The sequence below is a fragment of the Diorhabda sublineata genome, chromosome 6 (genome assembly GCF_026230105.1).
Source record: "Diorhabda sublineata isolate icDioSubl1.1 chromosome 6, icDioSubl1.1, whole genome shotgun sequence".
Lineage (NCBI taxonomy): Eukaryota > Metazoa > Arthropoda > Insecta > Coleoptera > Chrysomelidae > Diorhabda > Diorhabda sublineata.
In genome coordinates this window covers 32,464,484-32,492,419 of record NC_079479.1, presented here as the reverse complement: position 1 = coordinate 32,492,419, position 27,936 = coordinate 32,464,484, and the positions used below count along the sequence as shown (strand labels likewise).

The 27,936-nt window shown below is 32.6% G+C and overlaps 1 protein-coding gene across 2 annotated transcripts in view; it reads left to right on the top strand.

Moving 5' to 3' along the window:
* The window catches only part of LOC130445714 (homeobox protein araucan-like), a 110,616-nt gene that overhangs the window by 46,425 nt on the left and 36,255 nt on the right, over positions 1 to 27,936 (top strand). Inside the window, exons 1-2 of one of the 2 annotated variants that reach the window (XM_056781540.1) lie at positions 8,340 to 8,598; positions 18,042 to 18,380. In XM_056781540.1, the coding sequence (XP_056637518.1) occupies positions 8,551 to 8,598; positions 18,042 to 18,380 (387 nt within the window). In that variant the 5' untranslated portion in view covers positions 8,340 to 8,550. Of the gene's footprint in view, positions 1 to 8,339; positions 8,599 to 18,041; positions 18,381 to 27,936 lie in introns of those variants that run through there. The other variant, XM_056781539.1, reaches the window with a different exon arrangement.

Below are 27,936 nucleotides of genomic sequence, written 5' to 3'. Positions count from 1 at the left end.
GGCAGAAGGCCGTTTTGAAGCTTCGAAAATTCACAAGAACGTTTAAGGTATCGAAATAAGTTATCAGAACCAGAAAGTTATGTTTCTAATGCAAAATTGTAAGAATGTAGGAATTTGAATCAATTTTGAAAACTTGAATTGTGGTTTTTGATAGAACGAATCGACTGGTTGACGTTAGTCTTTAATAAAAGTTTTGTTATTTGTCTTTTGATGGCAGGAAGCCGTTTTGAAGATTCGAAAATTCACAAGAACGTTTAAGGTATCGAAATAAGTTGTCAGAACCAGAAAGTTATGTTTCTCATGCAAAATTGTAAGAATGTGTGAATTTGAATCGATTTTGAAAACTTGAATTGTAGTTTTTGATAGACCGAATCGACTGGTTGACGTTAGTCTTTAATAAAAGTTTTGTTATTTGTCTTTTGATGGCAGAAGGCCGTTTTGAAGCTTCGAAAATTCACAAGAACGTTTAAGGTATCGAAATAAGTTATCAGAACCAGAAAGTTATGTTTCTAATGCAAAATTGTAAGAATGTAGGAATTTGAATCAATTTTGAAAACTTGAATTGTGGTTTTTGATAGAACGAATCGACTGGTTGACGTTAGTCTTTAATAAAAGTTTTGTTATTTGTCTTTTGATGGCAGAAGGCCGTTTTGAAGCTTCGAAAATTCACAAGAACGTTTAAGGTATCGAAATAAGTTATCAGAACCAGAAAGTTATGTTTCTAATGCAAAATTGTAAGAATGTAGGAATTTGAATCAATTTTGAAAACTTGAATTGTGGTTTTTGATAGAACGAATCGACTGGTTGACGTTAGTCTTTAATAAAAGTTTTGTTATTTGTCTTTTGATGGCAGGAAGCCGTTTTGAAGATTCGAAAATTCACAAGAACGTTTAAGGTATCGAAATAAGTTGTCAGAACCAGAAAGTTATGTTTCTCATGCAAAATTGTAAGAATGTGTGAATTTGAATCGATTTTGAAAACTTGAATTGTAGTTTTTGATAGACCGAATCGACTGGTTGACGTTAGTCTTTAATAAAAGTTTTGTTATTTGTCTTTTGATGGCAGAAGGCCGTTTTGAAGCTTCGAAAATTCACAAGAACGTTTAAGGTATCGAAATAAGTTATCAGAACCAGAAAGTTATGTTTCTAATGCAAAATTGTAAGAATGTAGGAATTTGAATCAATTTTGAAAACTTGAATTGTGGTTTTTGATAGAACGAATCGACTGGTTGACGTTAGTCTTTAATAAAAGTTTTGTTATTTGTCTTTTGATGGCAGAAGGCCGTTTTGAAGCTTCGAAAATTCACAAGAACGTTTAAGGTATCGAAATAAGTTATCAGAACCAGAAAGTTATGTTTCTAATGCAAAATTGTAAGAATGTAGGAATTTGAATCAATTTTGAAAACTTGAATTGTGGTTTTTGATAGAACGAATCGACTGGTTGACGTTAGTCTTTAATAAAAGTTTTGTTATTTGTCTTTTGATGGCAGGAAGCCGTTTTGAAGATTCGAAAATTCACAAGAACGTTTAAGGTATCGAAATAAGTTGTCAGAACCAGAAAGTTATGTTTCTCATGCAAAATTGTAAGAATGTATGAATTGGAATCGATTTTTGAAAACTTGAATTGTAGTTTTTGATAGACCGAATCGACTGGTTGACGTTAGTCTTTAATAAAAGTTTTGTTATTTGTCTTTTGATGGCAGAAGGCCGTTTTGAAGCTTCGAAAATTCACAAGAACGTTTAAGGTATCGAAATAAGTTATCAGAACCAGAAAGTTATGTTTCTCATGCAAAATTGTAAGAATGTGTGAATTTGAATCGATTTTGAAAACTTGAATTGTGGTTTTTGATAGAACGAATCGACACCTTTAACTGGTTGACGTTATTTTATAAATAATTGAAGGATTGAAGTTGGTTAAAGCCCATCAAAGATCGTTGCGGTTACATTTTAACAAATGATTTTATTCTAGTTTAAGAATCCTTTTGAAAACGTAGGTCGAAATTTGACGGGGTACCTATTTCCGAAGGCGCCACCGAAATTATCGGTCCATATACTGGCGCCAGTAACACTGATTTAAGTGACAGAATCCAAAAGTTGCACAATAAATTTTATGTCTTTTTAGGTAATTTGTATATTTATGGGTCGGTTGCGAATAGGTGTGACTTGAAAAAAAAATCGTAAATTAAAAAAAGTTACGTCTGTAGCTATTAAAATGATGGTACCATAAAATCGTAGCTGAAAATTTGATCCGGTGTTTCAAGATAATAATAAATTATGACCTATCTAATCACTAAAAATGATAAAAACAAAAAAATCTGTCGTTCCTGTACAGATTAGCAATTCTAAACTGTACTGATGAGACGCAAGTAGACTTAAAATGAACTTTTATCAGCCCACAATTCACAATAACTATGTTTTTATTAAATTATATTATAATCAAAAATGTAGATCATTTCAATATCTATTTAATTCAAGTTCATCAGTTTCAAATTTTTTATTGGGAAATAAACACTAACTTTGGTCGAGGAAATCTATAGTTTATTTCAGAAAGATATAGAGTAATAAAACCTCATTAAGTATGCAAAGGGACCACAGAATAACCCAACGATTATTTAATCTACTTTCATAGTTTGGCATTGATTTCATTGTAAATTTTTTTCTTTTTATCAAGTACAGGTAGTAACACCCGGTTTGAGGTTAATATATGGGTTTAGCCTATTGTTATCCATTCACAAACACTGAAAATAGTGTGCCAAAGGCCGGTAGGATACTCGTAAAAAGGAAAACCGAATCTGTAATAGGGTTGGAATTAGACAGAGGCACTAATAGAAGGTTAAACGTAACTGTATAATCTACTACCTAAGTAATCCCTACACAATATTTCGATATTGACACTTCAGGTCAGAAAACATACTTTTCCTAATTCTTTTACGCAATTACTTGAAATTTTAATATTACAAACAATACTACACTGAAATTGAGCCGAACTGGACGGAATTCCCCATTTTATTACTCTACACCTTTCTGAAATAGACCATAACTATTTTATATCTCCGTGGAGGACTAGCAATTTATGTAACTGTAGAAAAAATGTTTTTTCATTCAATTTTATGAAAATTTGAAATTACGGTTTATATAAACCATGTGTACTGCCTATTTTTTAAGGGTAAAAGCTACTACCCTTTCTCAGAAAATCGAATAAATAGACTTGATGTCACTTAAATGAATAAAATAAATATTGCATAGTTAAACTTTGAATATTCCAATAATTAATTAGAATTTGAAGAAATAATACGAAGCAAATGGGGCTTGAATTTCTTGGAAATTTTTATAATTTCTGCTTCCTTTCGTCTCTTATGAAGTCTCAAGCCAAAGCTTGTCGGATGGCCATAACTACTACTCTATACTTTTAAAAAAGTTTGTTCGATTAAAATTTGGGAAAAAATTTCCCATTTATACCGTCTTGTTTACAGATTTCAAAAAACTACAACTGAAAAAAGTGTTTCATGATTTTTTTCTAAATTTTCTAAAAACTCATAGTAAGGAATCGATAGAGAAATATGAGATAGTTTATTGTGTGGCACAAGCGTAGTTTGAAAAAATATCAATCATTACAAGTTTCTTTAATTTTAGAGATATTTAGATAGTGGCGACTTCGCAAAGCCTTTTTGAATACGATGTTGACTTATACCCCCTTTTATTTTTGAATATGATAATACACTTTTTATAAATCTGGAATATTACAAAATATAACTCAAATTTTTATTATAAAAACACGTCCACATTTCGTTCATTTAAATTTGGCACACAACGCTTGAGTGTTTCCATGAATTTGATATTGAAAATAGAGTGTAAGAGGAATTGCACTATTGGAAGAGAGAGAAAAAGCATCGGTTTACAACTCTCTATATCTCTTCTTTCTCTATTAATATGAAAACTTCTTCTCTACCGTTCTCACGACTCCAAACTTCCTCAAGACGATCCAATCAGAATAGTAAAGAGTTTTTACTCTTTTCTTTTCATTATTAACTCTATGAATGTGTATCTTTTATAAGAGAGTTTGTCTATGAACTGTCTACAACTTTCAGTGCCCAATCTTCCAATTTCCATTAGACACGCCACTCAATACATAATTACAAATGAATAGAAAGACTGAACCTAATGTCTATATATAAGTTGTCCAGAAAAGGTATCGGATATTTGTGAGTTCAAGTAAACTTTTATTGTTTTTTTAAACCATATAAATTGGAAAATTATTTGGAAAAGATGATGTTATCCAAATGATGACCGTTACGTTGCTGGCACTCTTCTAAACGGGAACGAAGATTGGCGATAACACGTCGACACAAATCTCTTGATATTGCTGCCATTTCTGACCTGATGTTTTCCTTCAATTGGGTTAGGTCCGTTGGATTATTCTCATAAACCTTACTTTTAAGGTATCCCCATACAAAATAGTCAAGCGGGCTAAAATCGGGGCTTCTGGGAGGCCAGTTGATGTTACCCCTTCGCGAAATGACTTTATTAGGAAATAATTCATTCACAACTTCCATCGAGGTATGGCAAGTGGCCCCATCTTACTGGAACCACGTTCTTCAGTTGAAACCTGCAAACTCCTGCAACTCTAGGACCGAAAAATTTCGCAACATATCGCAGTAACGGTCACTATCCACATTGATTGCTCGGCTTCGTTGATCTTCATGAAAATAAGGACCAATAATTCCTTTAGCAGACATAGCGGCCCAAACAACGACCTTTGGGCTGTGCAGGTGTCGTTCATGCTTTCGTCTCGGATTCTCGACTGCCCAGTACCGACAATTCTGCTTATTAACATGACCATTCAGGTGAAAATTTGCTTCGTCGCTGAACAGTATGTTTTCAAAGTTGTTAAGTCGCTGCATCAGTTCGTTCGCAAAATTCAGTCGATTAGCATAGTCCGTATCCTTCAATTCTTGAATCAATTGAATTTTATAGGCTTCTAAATGCAAATTTTCCTTTAAAATCAAATGTAAGGACGATTTTTTGATGTTTAACGCTTTCGGATGGATAAAGATGGATTCCGACGAACCGACGCCTCAACTTCTTCAATTGTTTCTTCATCACGAACTGAACGAGCGCGACCAGGGTTTTGAATGTTAACTGTCGCACCTGTATTCTCGAACATCCTGATACATTTCCTAATGCTATCATCATTTGGCGTGACGTGGCGTGTACGATATTCCGCAGGATACGTTGAGCAGCCACTATTGAATCACCGTTACGATAATACGCTCGTACCCAAAATGCGCGATGCGTCCCCGAGTACTTTTTAATCTTGACTAAAACTCCACAAAATGGCGGACGCCACGAACCCCTCCCCGCTTCTTTTCGTCGCTCCGTTCCGAATGTGGCGCTAAAACAAATACCCGATACTCTTTTTGGATACCTTGTAGATTGTTGTTGAAATTCTGTTGACTTAAGTGGGTGTGACGTGTTGAAGCATGTTTGTTAAAATCTATCTCCTGATTTAATCTTGGTAACTGAAGAAAAGCAGCTTCGATAATACCGCTTTTCCCACGTCTATATCAGTGGATTTAGGAATAGTTTCAAAAAAGTTTTTTAACTCATATCCCCCAAAATTCGTAGCTATAAAGCTGCATGTTAACCTCATTTATACTGGTATAATTAAGTAATTCTTTCCAATTATTTCAAAATAAACGTTTTTTCTCATTTTTCAATATATTTAAATGAAAATCGTATTCTTTTCGCCACGATTTTTACCTTCATAAAAATTTTATAATTAACTGAACGTAAGGAAAAAAACTGAACTCCTGGTATAAAATATACATGCATTATTAGTTCCATGATAAATTTCTTGTTATTATTAATTCATGATAGAATTCTCGAACACATCACGAAGCATTGTCTTCGTACTACATCCACTTACCGGTTATTAAAAAGCAGTTGGATGTAATTTGAATTCTATGCCATGGTTTCATTGTTTACAGTAAATGGACCCACCATTATGGTAATAAATTACGTATACATTTCTATGTACAAAATAAAAACAAGCAACAAAGACTTCGGGTATTTTCCAATATGAAGATGATGAAGACATTTCGAAATTGATACAAGGAACTGCCTATAAAAAACACTATTACCTATGTATTGATCAATATCACTCGGATTTGGCAGCTAATTTGATGGAGAAAGTATTTAAAAGAACTAACCTCAAAGATATTTATTTGATTGATTCCAAGATTGTCGAAAATTTTTTTCGACGGTTTTATTTAGGATATTATTAGACTTTTCAAAGCATGAACTCAATTATCAACTTTAGGAAGTTAGTTCTGATAGATCTTTTATCACTTTCCTTTTCCTAGAAAAAAAAACCAGCGATATCGTTCAAAAAGTTCAGTAAATGGTATTGGAAGACCATCAGATTGAGCTTACAGAGATAGAAGAGGCTATATCGGCATAGCAAGATAACACAATGCATGCCAGAATCGAAGATTTCTGCTTAAGCTATCTGCGTGTTAGATGCAGCGTTTGTTAACTTTGGACCAAAATTACATTCGAAGGAAGATATCTCCGGCATCATTAATGCGGTTTTTAGATAAGATTTCCATCGATTCATAACTGTACCCACCAATACACTTATAAAAACAGTCCACACAGATATTGGTAGTTCTTTCTTCATAGAAGTTCTGTGTCTTTTGGATACTTCCAGACATGGTATTTGTTTGCTACGATTGTCGTTTCTGATAATGCTTCATCGAAGAAACGAACTTGGTCTTTTGAAGTTTCCCTGCAGGTAAACCTACATGCAAATAAGCAACCGCGTTTGAATAAAAAAGTGCTTGTCCTTGAAGACAGCGTACCTTCTCATATTTCTGTGATCCACATGGCTAGAATTCACGAATTGCACGTCGAATCGGTTGAATATTCAATTTTTGTACCAGATCTGAACCCCAGAGACAAAAATTTCATTTTTAGAATAAAGATTCACATCAGATAAGGACGTTATTGTATAAGTAAACTTCATGGTTCAGTTTTAGGTCCAATTCTTTTGGTATTTATTAATGATGTCACAGATTTAAGAATTAATGCAGATGATATCAGTGTAACCCGGAGTGGTTTTTACATTCTACCGTGGGCAAAGATCTTATTTCTATTATGTTCTGGTGTAACGCCAACAGGAAAAATTTTGTCGAGTTTTACAACTTCTAAAACCCGACAATGACTAAATACGATCCTCAAATTCGATCAAGTTCCTGCTCTTCGATGGTCTGTACATGCAAAAAATTATCTTCTGCTTGTTTTGCGATTGAATCTGTATCTAAACAGCTCGATTCTCGTACTACTCTAATTTACTACCCGTTGTTGGAGTCGAATTTTGTGGTTTGCTCTTCTAGAGGTCTTGTACTCTGTACATCTTTGAATCTATCTTCAAATTTCAAAAAAACACTATTCGTAACATTTATTTATTTTTAAATAATAGAACACATTCAAAATTCAACTGAGAGACCCTACTAGAAGAAAAACCTGACGTGGTAAAAAGTTGCATCATTATCAATGCCAAAAAATTCAATTCAATTAGAATTAAAAATTGCAACAAATACATTCAATAAGTTCCGGAGAATGAAAAAGGCATTTCTGCTTGAAAGACCTCATTATTCAGTGGCAGAATTCTACAACTACAACGCAAATTTCATCTTATATTTCTTTAATTTCTTTATATGAAATTGCTACTTTTCAGTTGGGAAAATTTAGAGAAGCTGAAGCCGCGCCTGTAATGGCTGTGAATAGACATGACTCCAAACAAAAAAAAATCTACCCAGATATGACGATATGATTAATAAAATAAAGTTTTACTGAACGATTTTAAACGTTATCAAACAATTGAGTTTAATATCGTGTCCAATTAATAAACATATTCGATTCTATCTGTAAAGACGCGTGTGACAATAAGAATATAAGAGCACAAGATGTAAAGTGGGTTTTCATGTAAAAACCGTAGCATCATTCGTCCGAATCAGAATACAAATGATGAGAGCGATTCATTCTGACAAACACCTTGTATCCAATAAATTCAGTTAGCGTTTTTGTTGCACCGAAGTGGGATTTGTCCGGATCTGTGGAGCCCCATAAACAAGATAGTCACGCGTGTTCTAACCCCACTATTTCCACTAAGGCGGAGCTACACGCCTCCAAATAGTCGAATACGTAGTGGGGCACCATTCACGATACGTACGATTCAACTAGCTCCGGATTTTCTATGTAGTTGTTGGTAGTTACGTTTCGTCACGCCTAAAAATGCGAGCGAAGGGGGCAGATCATTTCCGTTGGTTTCGCCAGTTAACTACGATCCCAGTTACAATCTGATCGCCTCGGATCTAACCTCGTATACGGTATAATTCTTGTACATATGAGACGATCGAGGACTAGTTTTGGACATACCAAAGACAAAAATAGTGTTTTCGTGCATAGGAAAGGATTAATTTGGTGTTGTGGAGTGACTGTGGTATATTAAAACGGGTACATCTTTGACTGTTAGGACACGTTTGTGATTATGGCAGCGTATGCCCAATTCGGTTACTCCTATCCGACGGCTTCACAGGTAAACTAATGTATTTTAATAAATTAATAAATAAAAATTTTATTGATTCGACTTTTTTTGTAAATTAAAAGTTGTATACCAGCTTGTAAAAAACAACATACGAAAAAACTGTGTTTCAACGAAAAAATATTAAATCGAATAATTATAATTTTATACAGGGATGGTAGAATATGTATCCAACAATCTATAGGATTCAAAAATCAATTTTTGATTCATAAATTCGCTCATTCATTCAATTGTTTTTTTTTTAAAAAATAAGATATAATAATACAACTTTTCAGGACCGTATTATCATCAATATTCATAAGTATCTTACCGCCAAATAACAACTAGAGTTTAATTACCAATAGGACCTTTGTAAAAGGAACTTCCATGAATTCTATTTGTTTAATTCACAGATTCGATGTTTTTTTGAACATTTTTCTTGTCAATTTTCAATCTAAGTCGCTTTCTCAGCTATTCATATCGCACATTGTGGGTGTATCTGTCAATTCCAGTCACTTAAGACATGATTTTAACAGTATTTCTGGATTTTGTCTTGCCTAAGTCTTCTTCTTCAAGGGTTCCAACTCCTAACTTGTTTTTTTTTTTTTCATTGTACTCTCTTCCAAATGTGTTTTAACCATAACTCTGGTTTCTTTTATTGTCGTCAATATGTTTTTCTTCAATTCCTTTTCAATTTTTCTATTTATTTTATGTGGGATAACCTTTTTCATAAATTGTGAATCGTGCTGATACATTTCATGTAACAAAATATCCTCGTGTCCTTATTTTTGTCACCATAGTACCTAATTGCCTGAATAGAGTGCAATTGGACTAATAATTACATTGCAGTTTCTCTTAGTTTGTTGTAGGTCTTAGAAATTGTAACTACATTATCTTTGGTAATCCTAACATTTTTCCTTTTCCTTCTGGTGTATTATGAGTTCTATCGTCACCCAATTTTTCTTTTTCTTCATGCTTTGTGATTTTTTCTTTTGCTTTGACTACGTTATTCATTCATATTCATGTCGAAAATATTGTACAGGATAGACAAGCCTGGAAACAACTGTTGGATCAAATATAAATGGTGTCACTTCATCCTTTTTGGAGGATAATGGGAAAAGGAGGAGGATTCATACAAAAGTTACAAAAAAAACCGTTTTAATTATGTCGTGTTTGCACCAACTAACAATATAAAAATGACTTCGTATAAACCGATATCGGAGATTCCAAGAAAAATGGTGAGAAGCAACAGTTTTTACGCAGCCGATGTAGAAAGAAACAAATTCAATTCGGGAAAAGAGATAAACTAATGTGCGATATTGAAATACACCGTAAAAAATATGACAAAGAATTTAGTGGAGTAGCAACTACAAGAAATCGATATGAAAGAATATAAAACATAGAAACTATTATTAACTTGTCATGTATAATGTCGTGGTTTGAGATGAACAGTTACGAAGCCCTTGTCGACGCTAAGAACTATGATTCCTTCGTGTTTCGTTGAATGGGAAATCACTATCTATTGCCAGCAACTGGTAGTCGAGAAAAAAAATAGTATTAACGTATTTTTTTTTCTAGTGCAAGGTTTATTCAACGTGATTCTAGTAAAAAATTCACCGGGCGATTCAACACACAAATTATTTCATATTATTATTTTGACTTTTCGAATTTTATGACGAGATTCAACGATGTAAATTATTTGGAAGCTTTTGTAGCAGCCGCTCTTAAAATAAGGTGTTTATTTTCGTTTGAATGCCTCGTTTAAAGAGAAAAGTTGCTTTTACGGTTACTCTTGACGTTAATGAACAACAAATTGTCTTCAAAATTTTCTCGGGTAGAAAATCGTTGAAGAAATACCGCACAAACATAGTAGAAAATATTTTGTTTTATTTTGTTAATGGATGATTAGATTATTTTCAATATTATTTATCAAACTCTTGACTTACCGAGGAGATAAAAGGAAAATAGATCTTCTTAGAAGGCAGTTTTATACCAGGAGTAACAAATTGGAGACTTTACTACGATATAGACAAAATTATTGTTGCCCAGTATAGAGGAAGTTCATTGGATTCACGATAGACGCTTTCATACGGGCTTGGATTTAAAAGCTCCAAGACAAATTCTTTGAGCTGTATTGTGATAGAATTAAGAGTTTTAAAATCAGACCTGTTGCAGGGTTTTTTCATTAGCTCCCCATTGAAGGTGAACCAAAGTTTTTATAATGAAACTATATTTGAAATAGCGTCATCGGAATTATCCTAAATGAAATGAAACCTTATATATGCTTGCATTAATTTATGTTTTAATTCCCGCATTTATGAGGCTTAATAATAGTAAAAAAAAGTAATTAAACATTATTCCGGCAAGTTATCTTTATGTACACACAATTTATGTTCAATGTTAACGGTTGGAACAACAAGCTGTTTTCACTTTGTTAGAATGTTTTTTATGCGAATAGATAGTTAAGGTTGATTGCTTTAACAGTACCTACATATTTTTCGAACTAAAAACATGTTGTATTGACAGAGATTAGAACAATTGCACTATTAGAAACTCAGAATGAAAAGCGTCTTAGTGGATTACGTAGTCTGGAGAAGAAACAACTACCATATTCACTGGAGAAGCTACTTCAAGAAGACTAAAAGAAACTTATGTACTACGGGAATATTGCAATATAGAAAATATGACGAAATTTTATATGACTTTGTGTCAGGAAAGTTTATTTGATTCCATTTTAGACGACAAAGTAATTTCGGTTTTGTAGTATAAAATAAAACACTTTTTATCTAAAAAAATTATAGTTTTTAATCAATTATATATTTTCCATTTTGCACAATGACCTTTAGTCATTTTTCTTTCGGCTTCATGATTCCGTGCTTATAAAATTTCTGGTCCTTATCAGCAAAAAACTGAACCAGGTGCTATTTAACGTCAACATAATTTGTGAATTTGACCGTTCAAAAAATTCTGCAAACTTCGAAATAAATGGTAATTAGATGGTACTAAATCAGGGTTGTATGGGGGATGCGGCATCACTTCCCAGCCAAGCTCCAATAGTTTCCCACTAGTTGCCAAATATGTGTGGAACATGGTGGAAAACTAAACCTTTCCGATTTGACAATTCTGACCGTTTTTCTTTGATTTCTTCATCCAGTTTTATTAATTGTTAACAATTAACATGAGAATTGATCGTTTGGTTCCTTGGAAGCAGCTCAAAAAACACCTTGTAATCCCATTGTAATCGTGCAGATCTTTTCTCAATTGTTGTTTGCGAAGATCCTCTTCAATTAAGACTTTAATCAACAAAATCTCCAGAATTCTGACACGTGCGCTCAACAATCAGCCTGATCTGAATATTCAGTCGAAACTAGCTATTCCAAATATCATATTTGAAGACCTCTGGAAACAAATGTTCAGATCCCTATACTTAATTCTAGGATTCCTATGTCTAAAAATTTTGAGCAGGGTCCTACATTGAGAACCCTATTTTTGTTCAGATTTTAACAATCTAAATTGGATCCAGATATTTTTTTATCAATCTTTTCGAATAGTCCGAATGGCGCCAAGAATATTCTAAAACTTCATTTCACTTAACAGCAACGGACCTGATTGCATCTCCAGAGAACTATTTGTAACAAATTCCAATTATAGGGACCCTAGAATTGAGCTTAGGGGTCTTCAAAAATATATCCAGTTATAGGAGCGGGTTTCGAAAGGCTGTAACTTGGGGGTTCTCACTGGATCTGAATCGTGTTTCTTCTTCATGTTTTGCCATAAATTTGAACTACTGGACGTTCATTTTAAATTTGAAATATACTTAACCGATTCCTGTTTTAGCCTCCTGACAAGTAGCACTTTCTTATTGATAAATGTCGTTTTGAGAACGAAGTGTAAGTTTCTCAATCAACTAGTTCACATGAATCTTAGGTCATCACAGAAACTGTAACTTTATTCATGAATAAAATTACAAATATTTTATGGGATTATAAAATTATGAAAGTAGGTTTTGAAATCATACAAAGGCAGACATATATTTTAGATAATTATCATTTGCTTGAAGAAAAAGGCGGCCCAAATGAGATATTAGAGTTGATTCTGGAGATCATATATACATAAACAAGAAAGCACCAAAAGCATTAACAGGGCGTTTCTAAATTCATGCGACAAAATTCATGTTAATGGGTTTTTCCTGAGCCCATCCCATTCCGAGATATTACGCTTAAAAGTTGTGGACTAAAATTTTTTTTAATTCTAATGAAGCTAGAAATTTGATGTAATTTTCGTGCATTAGCAGAGGGTTAACCAAGAATAAGCAATAAAATAGGGGTTGGTGATTTAAGAAAAATAATGAAAACTCAATTTTAATCACCAACTTTTGAGGGTGATATCTCGGAAAGGGATGGCATAAGAAATTTTATTATAGGAAAGACCCTTCGAGCAATCACCTCCTAAATTTAGTCGCATAAATTTAAAAACACCCTTTATATGGATAAGACGATGATAACTAAGATAAGAAATGAAAAGAAATCATTAATATTGGAAAATATAAAACTATAGAATTATTAATGAAAAAATAAAACGTAAAAACTTTTGTTGATGGATGAAGAAGGTGAAAAACTGAAGAAGCCCATTAACATGAAAATGCTTGTGAAACTAGGTACGAAAGAAATTGTAAAAAGAAGAAATTGTTCTTTGAACATACATAAAGAAGTTTAGTTGAAAAGATAGGAACGCGAAGGAAATGTAGAAAGGAAAGGGGGGGAATAAATAGTTTTGGAAGAAAACCACCAAAACAAAATTCTTCAAACAATCAATATGATCGTTGTGATTTCAAATTCAGTTCCATTTATATTTTTACAGACTTTTTATACGATAAGGAAGATTAACATCGATTTCTTCTGTCTCTAATTATTCTTTATTGTTTCAAATCAACCTTCTTTCAACTGATTTATACAATAGCTGTGTCAATAGTTATATTTATGGTAATACAATCCCCAGTTTATTACGTGATAAAAAAAATCAAATTTTGATTTAATAGATTGGTTTTTAATAACACTCTTTACAGAAAAATCTTTTTAGTTATAAATATAAAAATGTTTGATTCTAACATAATCTTTCTAAATAAATATCAACTATTATATATTAGAAATTTAATGAACAGATGTTTCGACTAGAGACTAACACTTTATCATTCATTTGGTATAATGTGACAGAAAGTGATGGAGTATCGTGCACAAAATGGAAAATTGATGTATATCCTCTTCACATGATTCTCTAGAATTGTTTTCAAAACAAATACTTTAATGCTTATAGGAATGATTCCTAATGGAGGGATTTAGATAGTTCCATTTTCACATTGATAACTAATTTGTTGACAGAATTAAGAGAGTACTTGAAATGATTATACAGCAAATAGAATTGTTAATGTCAATATTTTCCATTCTCACTTAGTCGTCTAGGTATACTGCACCGTGGACTCGAATAGGAAGTTCAGATATTTAAACTGAGATTACAAAATAATAACTCTTATTGGCTCGTTGTTTGATATCAAAAAATGCCGTTTTCGTCCACTAATTAATTAATTTTTGAACACCAATTATGAGTAAATTCAGATATTGATCAATTTAGAACCATTTTGGTTCCTATTCTACAAACAGCATTCCTTCCCGTCGTTTTTTCAGCCTCTCCAGTTTAAGTCTTTTTTTTTGACCTTATTGTGAAATTTATTTGTAGAATCTATCTTCTATGTTTAGCTGAAGATTATCCCAAACCGTTTTTTATGTTTTAATTTCGACAAAAAAGTCACGAGGATTTATTGAAGATTAACCATTGTTCTGTTCAGTTGTATGTCCAAAATTTTGGCACGAATCTTTCTCGTATCTAAATCGATGTAGATTGATCGTTCTAACTGCTGTTTCATTATCCTTATTCTTAAATGGTGGTCGGATGTTTCAAAAACTCTCACAAGTTTTAATTATAAATTCATGTCTTCTAGATATTTAACCTTCCATAGGTCGCGGCTGCTAGAAAAGATCTAACAAAATTTTATTCACTTGAAGTTGTACAACCGGACCCATATTCAAGAAATGTCTCAAAGAGTTTGCAACAGAGCGTTTTTGCATAGTTGGGCAAACTCGAAGAATGCGCGGTCTTTCTATTAACTACCCTGTTGCCTTAGTTAGCTAGAAGTGTAAGAAAAAATCTAACAACGCGACCTAAGGCGTTTATGAATTCTTTTTGGTAAGTTACATGATTAACAAAGTAAAGTTATTCATAAAACAATATTAGAAAACAAAAAAAGATACTTATTTTATGGAAAATTTCATTTTTTTGTGAAAAACAGTTGCCTCTGATTTAGGCGACGAAAACTCAGAACATAATATACATTATACAAACACCAAAAAATCTGCTGATAAAGATGAAATCAATGTATCTTTCTCTCACCAACAAAACGCCTCAATTTTTTGAAAAGACGATACTCCGAGGCTAAAACACGCACCAACAAATAATAACACCAAAAGAAGACGTCAAAATATAGTTACCAAACTTCCTTGAAAGAAGGCAGAAATAAATTTGAAATGATTGATTACCGGAACATTTTTTTCTTGCTAAATGTTCTTCAAGATACTGAAACATTCACCAATCTAAAGTTAAATCAAATAAGAGTCTGTTAGGAATGGCTACGTGATTGTTTACTCACAAATTTGGTGGAAATAATGGCATTTTTGGGCTTGTTAAATTTAGAAAAAAGCACAACATCTAAGTACGAACGAATCGGGGTTGAAGAAGGAGCTAATGCCAGGAATTAGATTTGATGACCCAAACAGCAGACAAGAGAGAATAGCAGTTGACAACTTAGTCACAATTCCACAAATTTTTTAAAGTTTTGTAAGCAAGTGTTGAAGTAGTTACAGCCCAGCTCAATACGTGGCCATTAATGAGGTACTAGAGGCTTTTGGAAGCAGTTACCGTTTTCGCCAATATTTAAACAACAAACCGGCTAACTACGGGATAAATATACATGCCCTTACTGATACCCAGACGTTTTATTTGCATAATATTGAGGTTTATGTAGGAAAACAACCTGAAGGTGCTTACAAATTACCAAACGACGCAGCAAGTGTAGTTCTTCGGCTTATACGTCCAATTGACAAAACGATAACTATTTTACATCTGTGCAATTTGTCAACAAACTATATCATAATAAAAAACTGACTCATGTGGGCACAATTAGAACAAACAAAAGAGAACTTCCTCCAGAGCTTCTTCAACTTAGATCCATCAACATTACCATGTGTGCATTTGGATATAGTGAAAATAAACGTACTTTTATATCAAATATTCCGAGAAAACAGAAAAATGTGTTTCAACATTTCATAATGACGATAAAATAGATGCAGATTCTTCTCAGAATAAGCCTGAGAGTATTCCGTTACACGATGGAGTAATCGTTGGCCTCTAACTGTTTTCTGTAGTCTTCTAAACATAGCAACTACAAATTCTCAAATTGTTTACAAGACTTATACGACAAAAGTCATAATATCATTGGCCAGTTCTCATCAATCCACATCTGAATAGATTAGCTTCTATCATTTGTTTATCTATGGCACTTCGACAGAAGATCTGCTCAAGCCAAGAAGTGGTTTTGTCCAGTATGGAAAAATCGATTCAAACAGCACAGCAGAGTCACATGTATACAAATCCTTTATGATGAACTATATTTATTGAAATGTACCTAAGAAATTAAACAATGAATGTGAATAAGTTGGACTCTTTCCTGTGTGTATATTTTTGCTTATATTCATTAAAGTTTACTTTTTTGAGAGTACTAATGTTTTGAATCAATATTTGAATATTTTCTAATGTAATAAACTGCTTTATAAAAATATAAACTTACAAATTATTTGTAAACTCTAGTTGACACTTAGTAGAGCCCGATCTGATACGCTAGAAACAATCTAAATGCGCGATCTATAATTGATGGAGGGTGTGTGCTGAAAACAAGCTATTTCTCCTTTAATATCTCAAAAGTCACATTCGAATTTTCAGTAAATTTAATATAAAACTTGATTGCACAACGTTGCTCTAAATATTAAATTAAATACAACTTCCTCGATGGTAATGTCAAAAATGAAATGTACGGACTCGAAAATTTTAATGGAGATGTTGCCAAACGGTATTATTTTTCGTACAAACGTCGACAAATATTCCTTTAACTTATAGAGTTTTTGTTCAATTTCTATTGACTATTGGTTTAGAAGCGTGCTATTATACAATATGTCTCAAACATTTTTTATAAAAATTCGGGATATAATTATACATATATCAAAACAACTTTTCGTGATTTAAGTTCACTAATATCACAAATAAAACCCTCATAAAAAAGGGAAAAACTTGTGTCTAAAGAAAATCTTTTTTCGTTACTTACATACAGGGGGGTTATATGAAATGAAGACGGGTCTTTCCTACAACTCATCCCTTATGTATCACCCTCAAATTTTATTTTTTTTTCTAAACGTGTGCGGCAATCTATAACACGTTCATGTATTTTGGCTTCTGATTCTACTTAAATTTATTACAAAAGTTTTACAAATATGAGAAAATTAATACTCGGTAATGTTATGGATTAAATACAAGTTACAAATGATATAATTATTTCCGAGCCCGTTTCTAATCGAACTAGATATCAAATTACGTTATTCAATTATGTAAATTTAATGGCATTGTCTTTAAACGTATTGATATTAATATCTTTCAACGTTTTAAGGACTATTCAAGTCAATTTTATCTGTATTGTGATCTTGTTTGTATTTAGTACATTCGAGATTAGAATAATGTTGATGAATAATATGAAATAATCTGATTGCTTTCTCCAGCTATAAAATAATTAATACCACTACTACAAATTTAATTTCATGCTGACTAAGAAGAAAATTCACTCGACATTGGATTGATAGTGTGATCAAAGTTAAAAATCTCGGACTTTATCATTTTTTTTATTGCTGTTTAATGCTGCAATCAGTGTGATTAAAAAAAATATCTGTCAATTACGATTTTCAACTTTCTTTCCTAACATGACATGACTCCGTGCTATGACTCGCTTTTGGTATGGCATTTTGAGTCACTGATAGTCTTCTTCTACGTTACTCACGAAATTTAGCAATATCAGATTTATGCTTCTTATGTGGTGAAAATATAATGCTTAGACACCATTCCTGGTAGTGAGAGGATTCAATAAAACACATGAAAGCTATATCCAAAGAAAACTTCTTTTTAAAAATACTTCTAATATCAAAATAAGTGCACTATTAACCAAGTGTACTACTTTGAAAGATTTCCACTCAAACTTTTCTCTAAAATAATCCTCCTACTAATCTATGGTAATCAGCTAGTTTGAATAATTATTGTTTTCGTTATTGATACTTTGAAACTATATATGTTGATATTGATTTTTATAGCTTTTGGTGTCTGGTCAACCAACCACCAACTCAGGATCATCGCCAGTTTCTGGTGGTGGATCATTAAGTCCTGGCGGATCAGCCGGTATTCCAGGTGCTTTATCACCAGGAGGGACTTCATCTACTGGACCGACTCAGTGCTGTGAATCTGGACGACCGCTTGTAACGGATCCGGTAACCGGCCAAAGTGTATGTTCTTGTCAATATGATTCAGCTAGATTGGCAGCTTTACAATATCGGAACGCTAGTGTTGGAGTATATGGTACTCCTTATCCTTCGACTGACCAAAATCCTTATCCTAGTATAGGAGTAGATAGCTCGGCATTTTATTCACCTCTGGTAAGTAATTTTGTAAAATCATCTATGGTTTTGGCACAAATTATTTAACATATATTTTTGTGATAAGTATTTTGGATAAGTAGCTAATAAAAAATGTGGATAGGAATGGAAAACTTGTACTTGTACCTCATTTTGGATCTGCTATCCTCTACCATACACTTCGCGAGATAAAAGTACCCAATGAGACCTACGAAAGCAACTAATTTTGCGAGAAAGTTCAGAATCTACAGTTTTCACGCTTACTCGGCCCGCATATGGTTTGGATAGACCTCGCTCATCAGCGAATTTAGCTTTTTCTTTATATTTTATATTGTTAGGGCATTTGCCCCTAACATCCCGCCCTCGTTAGCAAAATTTATGCTTTAATTGATGACAGCATCTTGGTTTCCATGCCAATTGGTTTGGGGTGGATTTAGAACACAACTTTTTCGGAGTTTCTGACCATTTCTTTCCTCGCGGAAGCCCCTACTTCGTTTTTTAACCAGTTTTTGTGCTTTTTCTCTAGGAAAAATCTTTTTGGTTACGTTCAGACATGGTTTTCCCTCTTCACATTTGATTATGGCACGGAAAATGCTTCTGTACGAAATATTTTTGTTTTGAAAAATTCGGGTTTAGAGATCTGGGAAACCAAAATAATAAATGCTTTTTCTTACTTCCAGCCTACAAGACCTATTTTTTAACTGAATTTTGTGACAAAACTATTGCGATATACGTTATATTACGAAACAAATATTTTATCTGGATACCTACTCAGTTTCTCTACATAAATCTAATTCAAATCGGAGAAAAACTCCCCCCCCCCCCCCCACTTGTATATCCCCGAACGTATACTCGTATTTCACTTTAGTTTGCTCTGACTTGTAGTATTCGGCTTTTATACTTGTATGGTACTTAATGGATTATGTCCTGTCCACTTGAAAGGCTTTTCGGGGCTCGTAGACAAAATATTGATTTTGCTTTTTTTCGGTCCTCTTTTCTCTTTTGTTTCTCGCCGACTTGTTTTGTTTAACTTTCGAGAGAATGAATTTCAACGGCGGTGTTAGGAAAGGGTCAACATTTATAACAGGTATCATGTTCGACTAATGAAATTTTACACTTCCATCTTATTTTCGGCTTGCCCATAAATCCCTCAGTAATTGAAAACTTTTTCCAACTGGAAATATTTACAGTTATTTTAAATTTGAATAAATCGAAATCTTTAAAGAACAGTTTACAGTTGTAGTAAAAATTATGGAGACTTACTTCGGGTGCAAAGCAAAGTTCTATCTCCTTAATTTCAATGCGTACTCCCGTGCAACGTAAAGCTGTTGACTGGAGATTGACTTTCTGGTGTCAAAAAGTATTTCCTATGAATTTTCGGAAAGTTTAAATAATTCACCTCACTGGATTGACATTTTTTTCTTATTTACTAGTCAGTTAATGACCTATTGTTTATGATATTTATGGCGATATAATCTATTCTTAAAATCAGAACCATGTTTGACCCATGTAAATAATCTAACAATGATTGTAAAAGATTGGGTATATAATGTTGCTTATTTTTTGTTGTTTTTTCATTATGGTTTACTCAAAGATGTTGGTAATATAAAACACTTTCGATTAATTAGTCCAGTGAATAAAACACTAAATTACAAAGTCCTAAAGCGGACCTTGAAGGATTCCTAGAGGTACAATTTTCATAATATCCAACCTTATACTAAATACATAGCACGTTTGGCTTCTCCCTCTACAATGAAGCTTTTCTGCTTTCTCAGGTGCAAGGTATGTTGGAATTCATTCATTACGTCGGCTCCCTCTTCCACAGCAGGTTCCTTCTCTCCGATCCAGTCCCTTGTGTACTCCTTGCCATCTTAATTTCTTCTATCCAGCTCCCCTCGATTCGTGCTTACATATAAATCTTCTTTACTAGTTCTTCTCCCATTCCCATAGTTTTATTCCTTATTTTGTCGTATCTTTATTTATTATTTATTTTCCTCAGCAAACTCATTTGGTATTTCCTTAGGCTATAAACTGCATCTTGTTTGCATTGAATGATCTTCCTGCTGTTTCAGTTCTTTCGTTTATTTCTTATTCCAATTTTCCATTTTGTGTTAGTGTCATGCCAAGGTATTTGAAGCTTTTATTCTTCTAATTTTATCATATATGTCTTGTTCATTTCAACCATTGTCCAATGTTTCAAATTTCTTCTGTATATTTTGTTAAAAATTGAGAGCAAAAACCTTCACTATCAATTTCGATAATGATCAGTTTTCAAGATGAAGAAGTTGATCATTTTAACCTAGAAACTGCTTTAGAACCTGCAGGATTACAAAGCTAGCAGGGATCAGACGTAGGAATTGAACCAAAATATTGTAAAGAGATATTTTTGTGACTTTAGTCGATCACAGAAGCTTTTAATTTAGTTTTTACCTACAGAAATAACGGAAAATCTCAAAATCTAGAAAAAATATTACGACTGTTAAATGTTTGATTAATGTGATGTGTTTGTGTGAATTGTTGAGAACCTCTTTGAAACATTGCGGATTTTCTTGAAGACAATAAAAGTAATAAAGAGCTCGGTAAATTAGTGATTGTTATTGTGTGACAACCCTTCCAACAATCATTTTAGCACGGGTGTCGATGAAATCAATGAAAGTTTGACAAAGATCTTGGAAATATTGGAGACTTTCAACGACAACGTGCCACTGAACTACAAGATTTGAATAGAAAAACTGGACACAAACATTTATTAAGTTTTGGGCGTATGTGAATGATCCAATTGATGATTCTTATAGATTGTTCCCAAAAGAATAAGCATAGTTTAAGTAAATAAAAATTTGCCTGATCTGATCCGATGCTCTAAGTATTTGTCATATAGACTGCATTTGAGTATTTACGTTGAAATGAAGAGCGCGGATAAATTACAATTCAATTTCAAACAACATTAATAGACAGGATTTGGGCTGATAAATCCCTTATTATTAAACTTTGAGATGAAATTAATTACTCTGCCTTTGTAACCCACATTCCCATTTACTTTATAATTCTCCAGCTTTTTTCTTATATATTAAAATTTATTTACATTACATTACATCGTAATTGATAATATTTTTATATGTATGACCACCCATTCCAATAGCGAAATAACAAGTTTCTAGAGATATCAATCTGAAAGGATATTCCGTTCACTCAGACATTTCAGTCATTAAAGAAACATAAAGTGGTTTGGTTATAATAAGAATGACATTTGATGATTTATTAATATTAAGATAAAATCAAGATAAAGCTTCATAGTATATTTTTTCGATAATCGTGCTTATATATATATCTTGTATATTATATTTAAAATTAATATATATAGTTATATCCCAGTTCCCGTTCATTTATTTGATTTAAAATACTGTTATGTTAAGCTTTTCATCCACTAGAAGCGAAATTTTCATACTAAAACGTATAAACACCCAGAACGGTAAAACACTAGCTCTGAATCGTACGACCTGCGAATACCAGCTTCTAAGTGATCCACCAAATAAAGTGTCGACTCCAGAAATGTTGAAGGAAATCCACAAAGCGGTACTGGATGATCGTCGACTAAAAGTGCGGGTAGCAGACATAGAAATAGGAATTAACTGAAAATTTGGACATGAGAAAACTGTGCTCAAAATGCGTGCGGCGTTTTGCGTACAATGGAAAAAAACAACGTTGTCCAGATGTTTCCATCGAGTGTTTGGCAAATTTTTGCGCCGTATCATAACCATGGATGAAACATGGGTCCATCACTTCACACAAGAAGCAAAAGAACAATTAACACAATGGACTGAAACGGGAGAAACGGCTACAAAGAAGGCAAAGACCGTTCCATCTGCAGACAAGGTCATGGCGTCGGTTTTGGGATGCGCGTGGGTTAATTGTCATTGACTATTTTATACGAACTTATTGCAACGTTTGAGTGAAGAAATCAAAATCAAATCAAACAAAACGACCGTATTTGGGTGAGAAGAAAGTGTTGTTCCATCAAGACAATCCATCAGCTCACATATCCAGCCAAAATTAATGAATTAAAGTTTGAATTAATACATCATGCACCCTATTCACTAGATTTAGCCCACTTGGATTATTTTCTATTCATTCTCCAGCAGTAAATAGGTTAATGGCTATTTTGAGAAGCTTCACTTTTCTTATTCTAAAAAATTATCAAACAACGCTGAAACGTTGAAAAATAAATGAATTTTTTCCAAAATTTTTGTGTTTTCTTTGTCGGGTTAGGTACATTTTGGACCAACTTCGTATCTTATCCTTTCTCATTAAAACCAAAACCTATATAAAAGAACATTTGGGATTTTAAAATTTTGTAGTATCAATACTAAATCACTGAATTCCGAGTCGTCGAGTTTGGTGCTAACTAAGAATTTTTTCTCTTCTGATTACCTACCTACTTCGCCAATTTTGAACATCCGAGGACAACTTCGAGGGATATACGAGTGTGTGATTCATTGGAAATAGGAATATATCGTTTCTTTTGGTATTAATTTCACTCAAATTACTAAATAAAGAAATTTTCTCCATATCCAAACACCTAGTGACAATCACTTATTTTCAGCTACTCGTATATTGTAGACCTAAACAGCATTATGGGTTTTGATTGGCGCAGAACGTTTCTACTTTAGTTATTTTCTAAATAACCTTTTTTGCGGTATAAGTTTGTAAAATATTCAGGGTCTTTGAATTTAAAAAAGTTTTCGCATATACCTGGAATCGACAGTATCTCATTCGTATTGTTCAGGGTTTTTTGTTTATTTAAGTAAAAAAAAAAAAAAATAAACTCGGCGATCTTCAAATTTACAATTTCAACACCGTCGTTCGAAAATTTATCCCATTAGTATCAAAGACGTCGTGAGAATGTGGATTAGCATAAATATGCCGTACCAAACACCTTTTCTGCAACCTTACGTCGTTTATAACTTTGATTATGGACAGGTATTTGAAAGGAAACCATCTGGTTAATATCAAATATACACAAGCACTATCGATTCTTATTACTACTTAAAGACGAATATAAGTAAATAGTGATTTTATTTTTGAAATTAAGTGAACGTTATTTTTTATAACTTACCTACCATTCATTCTGGATAAATGTTTCATAAAATTACATTTTATTATTCTATCATCTCTCCAATTACTCTTTAATTGGTGGTTTCAAGCATTTTCAAGCGATGTTTGATACCTTTTTTATAATAAGATCTATCTAGCACCTCAAAATCATCTGAAGGGACTAAATCATGCCTTTATGGTGCATCATATTCAAAATCAAGCTTCCCTAGAGCTACTGACACGTTAAACCGTTACAATTTTTATTCATATTATAATGGAAGTAATAACAAATAATTTTCTACAATTTCCACAATTAAACTAACATTTGGAAATAAACATCACAACTTGAAACATGTTACAATGATAAATAACGTGGGGACTATACAAATAACGATATCAAATCTCAAGTAATGTCGGAAAATGTTTTTAAAAAGAAACTTTATCATTAAGTTGACGTAACTAAATATTTATCATCAAAAAAATATCTAATAGGAAATCAAGCAAAAGTAATTCAATTGTATGTAGACAGACGAACTGCCTCTATTAATTCTTATTTAAAAAACAACAGCTGCTACCTGTAGATTCTTTAACGAGACATATTTAATTATAATGAAAAATTGGAATGTGATATTTGATATTTCGAAATTGCGAATAATTTTGAATATATATTTCAACACACGAGTTTTTCTATAGAAATTACGTTGGACGTTTCTATCTATTTCGATAAAAAATATTATCTGACAAATTTTTCTGAAACACGACCCAGTAATAGTTCAAACCAAGCTTAATGCGCACGGAACCCCAAAACACCCCTCACCAAAACTACACCTGAAGTGTCAGAAGTTATTCTGGGTGAAATGGAATTGGTTTCGGTCAATTGTTCTGCAAATTGGTACAGCTATAATTCAAAGCAAGCTGATTAAAAGTCTCAATGGGCACGAAACCCAAAACTCCTCCAAAGCTACCTTTGAAGCTGATTGAAAGTCTCACTGAATCATCAGTTAATTAAGGCAAGATGAAATCCCGGCATCTTAAGGCAAGATTGGTTTTAGTTTTGGAATTTCGTGCCTTTTAACATTTTTCCTTTTCCTTTCCGAGTACTCTTGAATACTGCTGTGGTAGTTTTGAGAGGACTGAGAAGGTTCTGGGGTTTTATTTATATGAATATGAAACATTCAAAATTTTATCTGACAATCTAATATATTCTTTAATAGACTTGATGCAATAGAAATATCAATATACGTTTTTGTTTTAACCATATAAATATTTCTGGTAATCGATTGTCAAAAAAACCCGGTTTCCACCAATTGTTCTGCAAATTGACGTAGTTATAGTTCAAAGCAAGCTGATTGAAAGTCTCAATGGGTACGAAACCCAAAACTTCACCAAAGCTACCTTTGAAGCTGATTGAAAGTCTCACTGAATCATCAGTTAATTAAGGCAAGATGAAATCCCGGCAACTTAAGGCAAGATTGGTTTTAGTTTCGGAACTTCGAGCCTATTAAAATTTTTAAACGCTTTCTTTGTATTATCATTGTACTAAGTTTTGAAAAAATTGGTCCAAAAACTTCGCCTCCTTTCCGAGTACTCTCAAATACTGTGGTAGTTTTGAAAGGACTGAGAAGGTTCTGGGGTTTTATTTATATGAATATGAAACATTCAAAATTTTATCTGACAATCTAATGTATTCTTTAATAGACTTGATGCAATAGAAATATCAATATACGTTTTTGTTTTAACCAGATAAATATTTTTGGTCATCAATTGTCAAAAAAACCCCGCTAAATCCTTATGAAAATTAGTTTCGGCAAATTTTTTTGAAACATGACCCAGTAATAGTTCAAAGCAAGCTTAATGTGTACGGAACCCCCCTCACCAAAACTACACCTAAAGTGTCAGAAGTTACTCTGGGTGAAATGGAATTGGTTTCGACCAATTGTTCTGCAAATTGGTGCTGCTATAGCTCAAAGCAAGCTGATTGAAAATCTCAATGGTCACGAAACTCAAAACTCCTCCAAAGCTACCGTTGAAGCTGATTAAAAGTCTTACTGAGTCTATATAGTCAACTATACATTTATTCTGGAGTGATCACCTTGTGATCCCTTATTTCTATTGCTTTCAGTCAGGTAATTTCCTTTTGGATATACAGGTTTATTGTACAGCGTCTTTTCTTACGAGGAAGAGTTTTGTAGCTTGATGGTTATGATGTAACATTTGTCAGTTTTATTTATGATAAATATCATATTTGTTATAAAATTTCTATTCCGTTGCATTATTTTTCATGGTGCTTGATTTTCAAGCGTATCCTTTTTGAATATCCGAAATATTCGTGGTTTGAATTTTTATTGATTTACTCCCGAAATCAAAATTCGTTCATTCAATCTAATGAACAAGTTCACTAATTTAAATTATGTCACGTTTAAAAGATTTCAAAAGGAGCCCAACCTTTTTAGATAATTAATGAAAGTTGAAAAAAAAATAATTCGATAGATGCCTATCAAAACATCCATATGCTGCTCTACGACTATATAGTATTAATAAATAATAATTAATAACAAATTAATGCATGTCTTAACCTTAGTTAGCCATTAAAACGAATGAAATTTAAATAATCAATTAGAAATTTGACTTTTATCTGAAAGGATAAATAAAATATCCCGCTGGGTAACAGAATATAAACAATTCCAAATTGATGGGTATTAATTTTCCGATGTCAGCGGGCATGTGCGGAAAAATTAGTTATAAAACAAGTTAATAGTCACTGACAATAAAATAAACGTGTTTTCATTCGAATTAGGCAAAATTTTGGTCGTTATTGATTATACTATAAAAAATGAAAGCTATTTACTTCAGCTCATTCTAATGTCTGGGTACGAATGTACAAGCAAAACTTACCTATCAGACGAGAAAGCAACCATGAACCTCAATATAAGGATATCTATTTGGTCTCATAGATATTAGATCGACCTGGCATGATAGTAATCACCAAATGGTGAAGAAAATGTATTTACTAATTTTTTAATCTCTGATTATTAAAGCTGATTGATTGTTTCGTTTTTCTTTTAACATACAATGAAGCATGTTTCAGTTCCACTTTTTATTTTCAAGAAATTTTGATTTCCACCTCAACTGATATTAATTATAAAAACTGTTAAACGTATTAATAACATAATGATGTCGCTTTAATTAGCAACACCTGCCGGCATATTATATATTCTTCGTTGCTTGTTAACTGAGATACAAAGAGGAGTAAATTATGTATAATATCGTTAATTATAAGACCGTGCTTGAAATTAATCATATAGAACGTAAATATACATATTTTTTGATAAAGTTGCATAATTCTCAATACTACTAGAGCTCATACATTACAAATTGTGATAATGATAACTGTAAGGAATAGAAACTAGAAACAAGTTGTTCGTACCAACAAACAAAACGAATCTACGATTTGTAGGATAACACATACTCTTAATTCATATTTATCTAATCTTTTATAAAAAAAAACTCATCATGGATACCGATAAAACAAACAAAAATACTATTAGTACTTTCGATTCGACATTTTTAATTTTAATCCTCGTTATGATTGGTTACCTGGTCGGTCACAATTCATATAAGAAATCGAGTACATTTATTTTTATTTTAACTAAAAGAGAAAGGATGAAAATTCTAACGACGGTAGACATTGTTTAGTATTTGTTTAACAGCCAGTCAACGTTTTGATAAAATAGTACAGTAAATCGACACAATTCTTGCTACTGGGCTTGAGAAAACCTCCACTGGATTCAAAAGAAACACACGCAGCGCATTAAAAAATTATGTTTTGGTAGGAGTCGTCAGGGAAAAATTTATTGGTCCTTATATCTTATATTTAACAGCTGCGCTATATTTTCGTACCTAGCAATGCTTCTAATTTCCCGATTCACATAATAGGGAAAACTTTATTTAATTATCTACGAATGATTGAACCATATAGTGGACAGCTACCATGAGTTTTTTGGTGTTTACCCGTCCTAACCTCTGTTTTCTTCCAAGGACTGCCGATTACTCCTTAGTATCTTAGCAGGGTAAAGTAACTCTAAGATATCCATTGAGAAGATAGCTGGAGGCTCTGCTCTCTGTTGTCAAACACAGAAACTCGTAGTCCAAAACTGACGGCAGTTTAATAAGAATATGGTTATAAAAGTTGTTGAAGAGTGTACAAATATACAGATTATTAAAAATATATTTTTAAATCGATTATAAATCAAGTGGAGATGGCCTCCATTAGTTCATTAAGATAAAGCAAAAATATCAAACTTTACAAACTAGTATATACGTGTTTACAGTTATTTGAAAGTGAACCACCTGTGACTTCTTAAAAAAACAAACTTTATACATTCTTTGATTGTTTAAAACGCGTATACCTTTTATCTAAGCAATGTCATACTTCCTTATTTGAAACGAACAATTTCTATACAACAACTATGATTTCCAGCTGAGG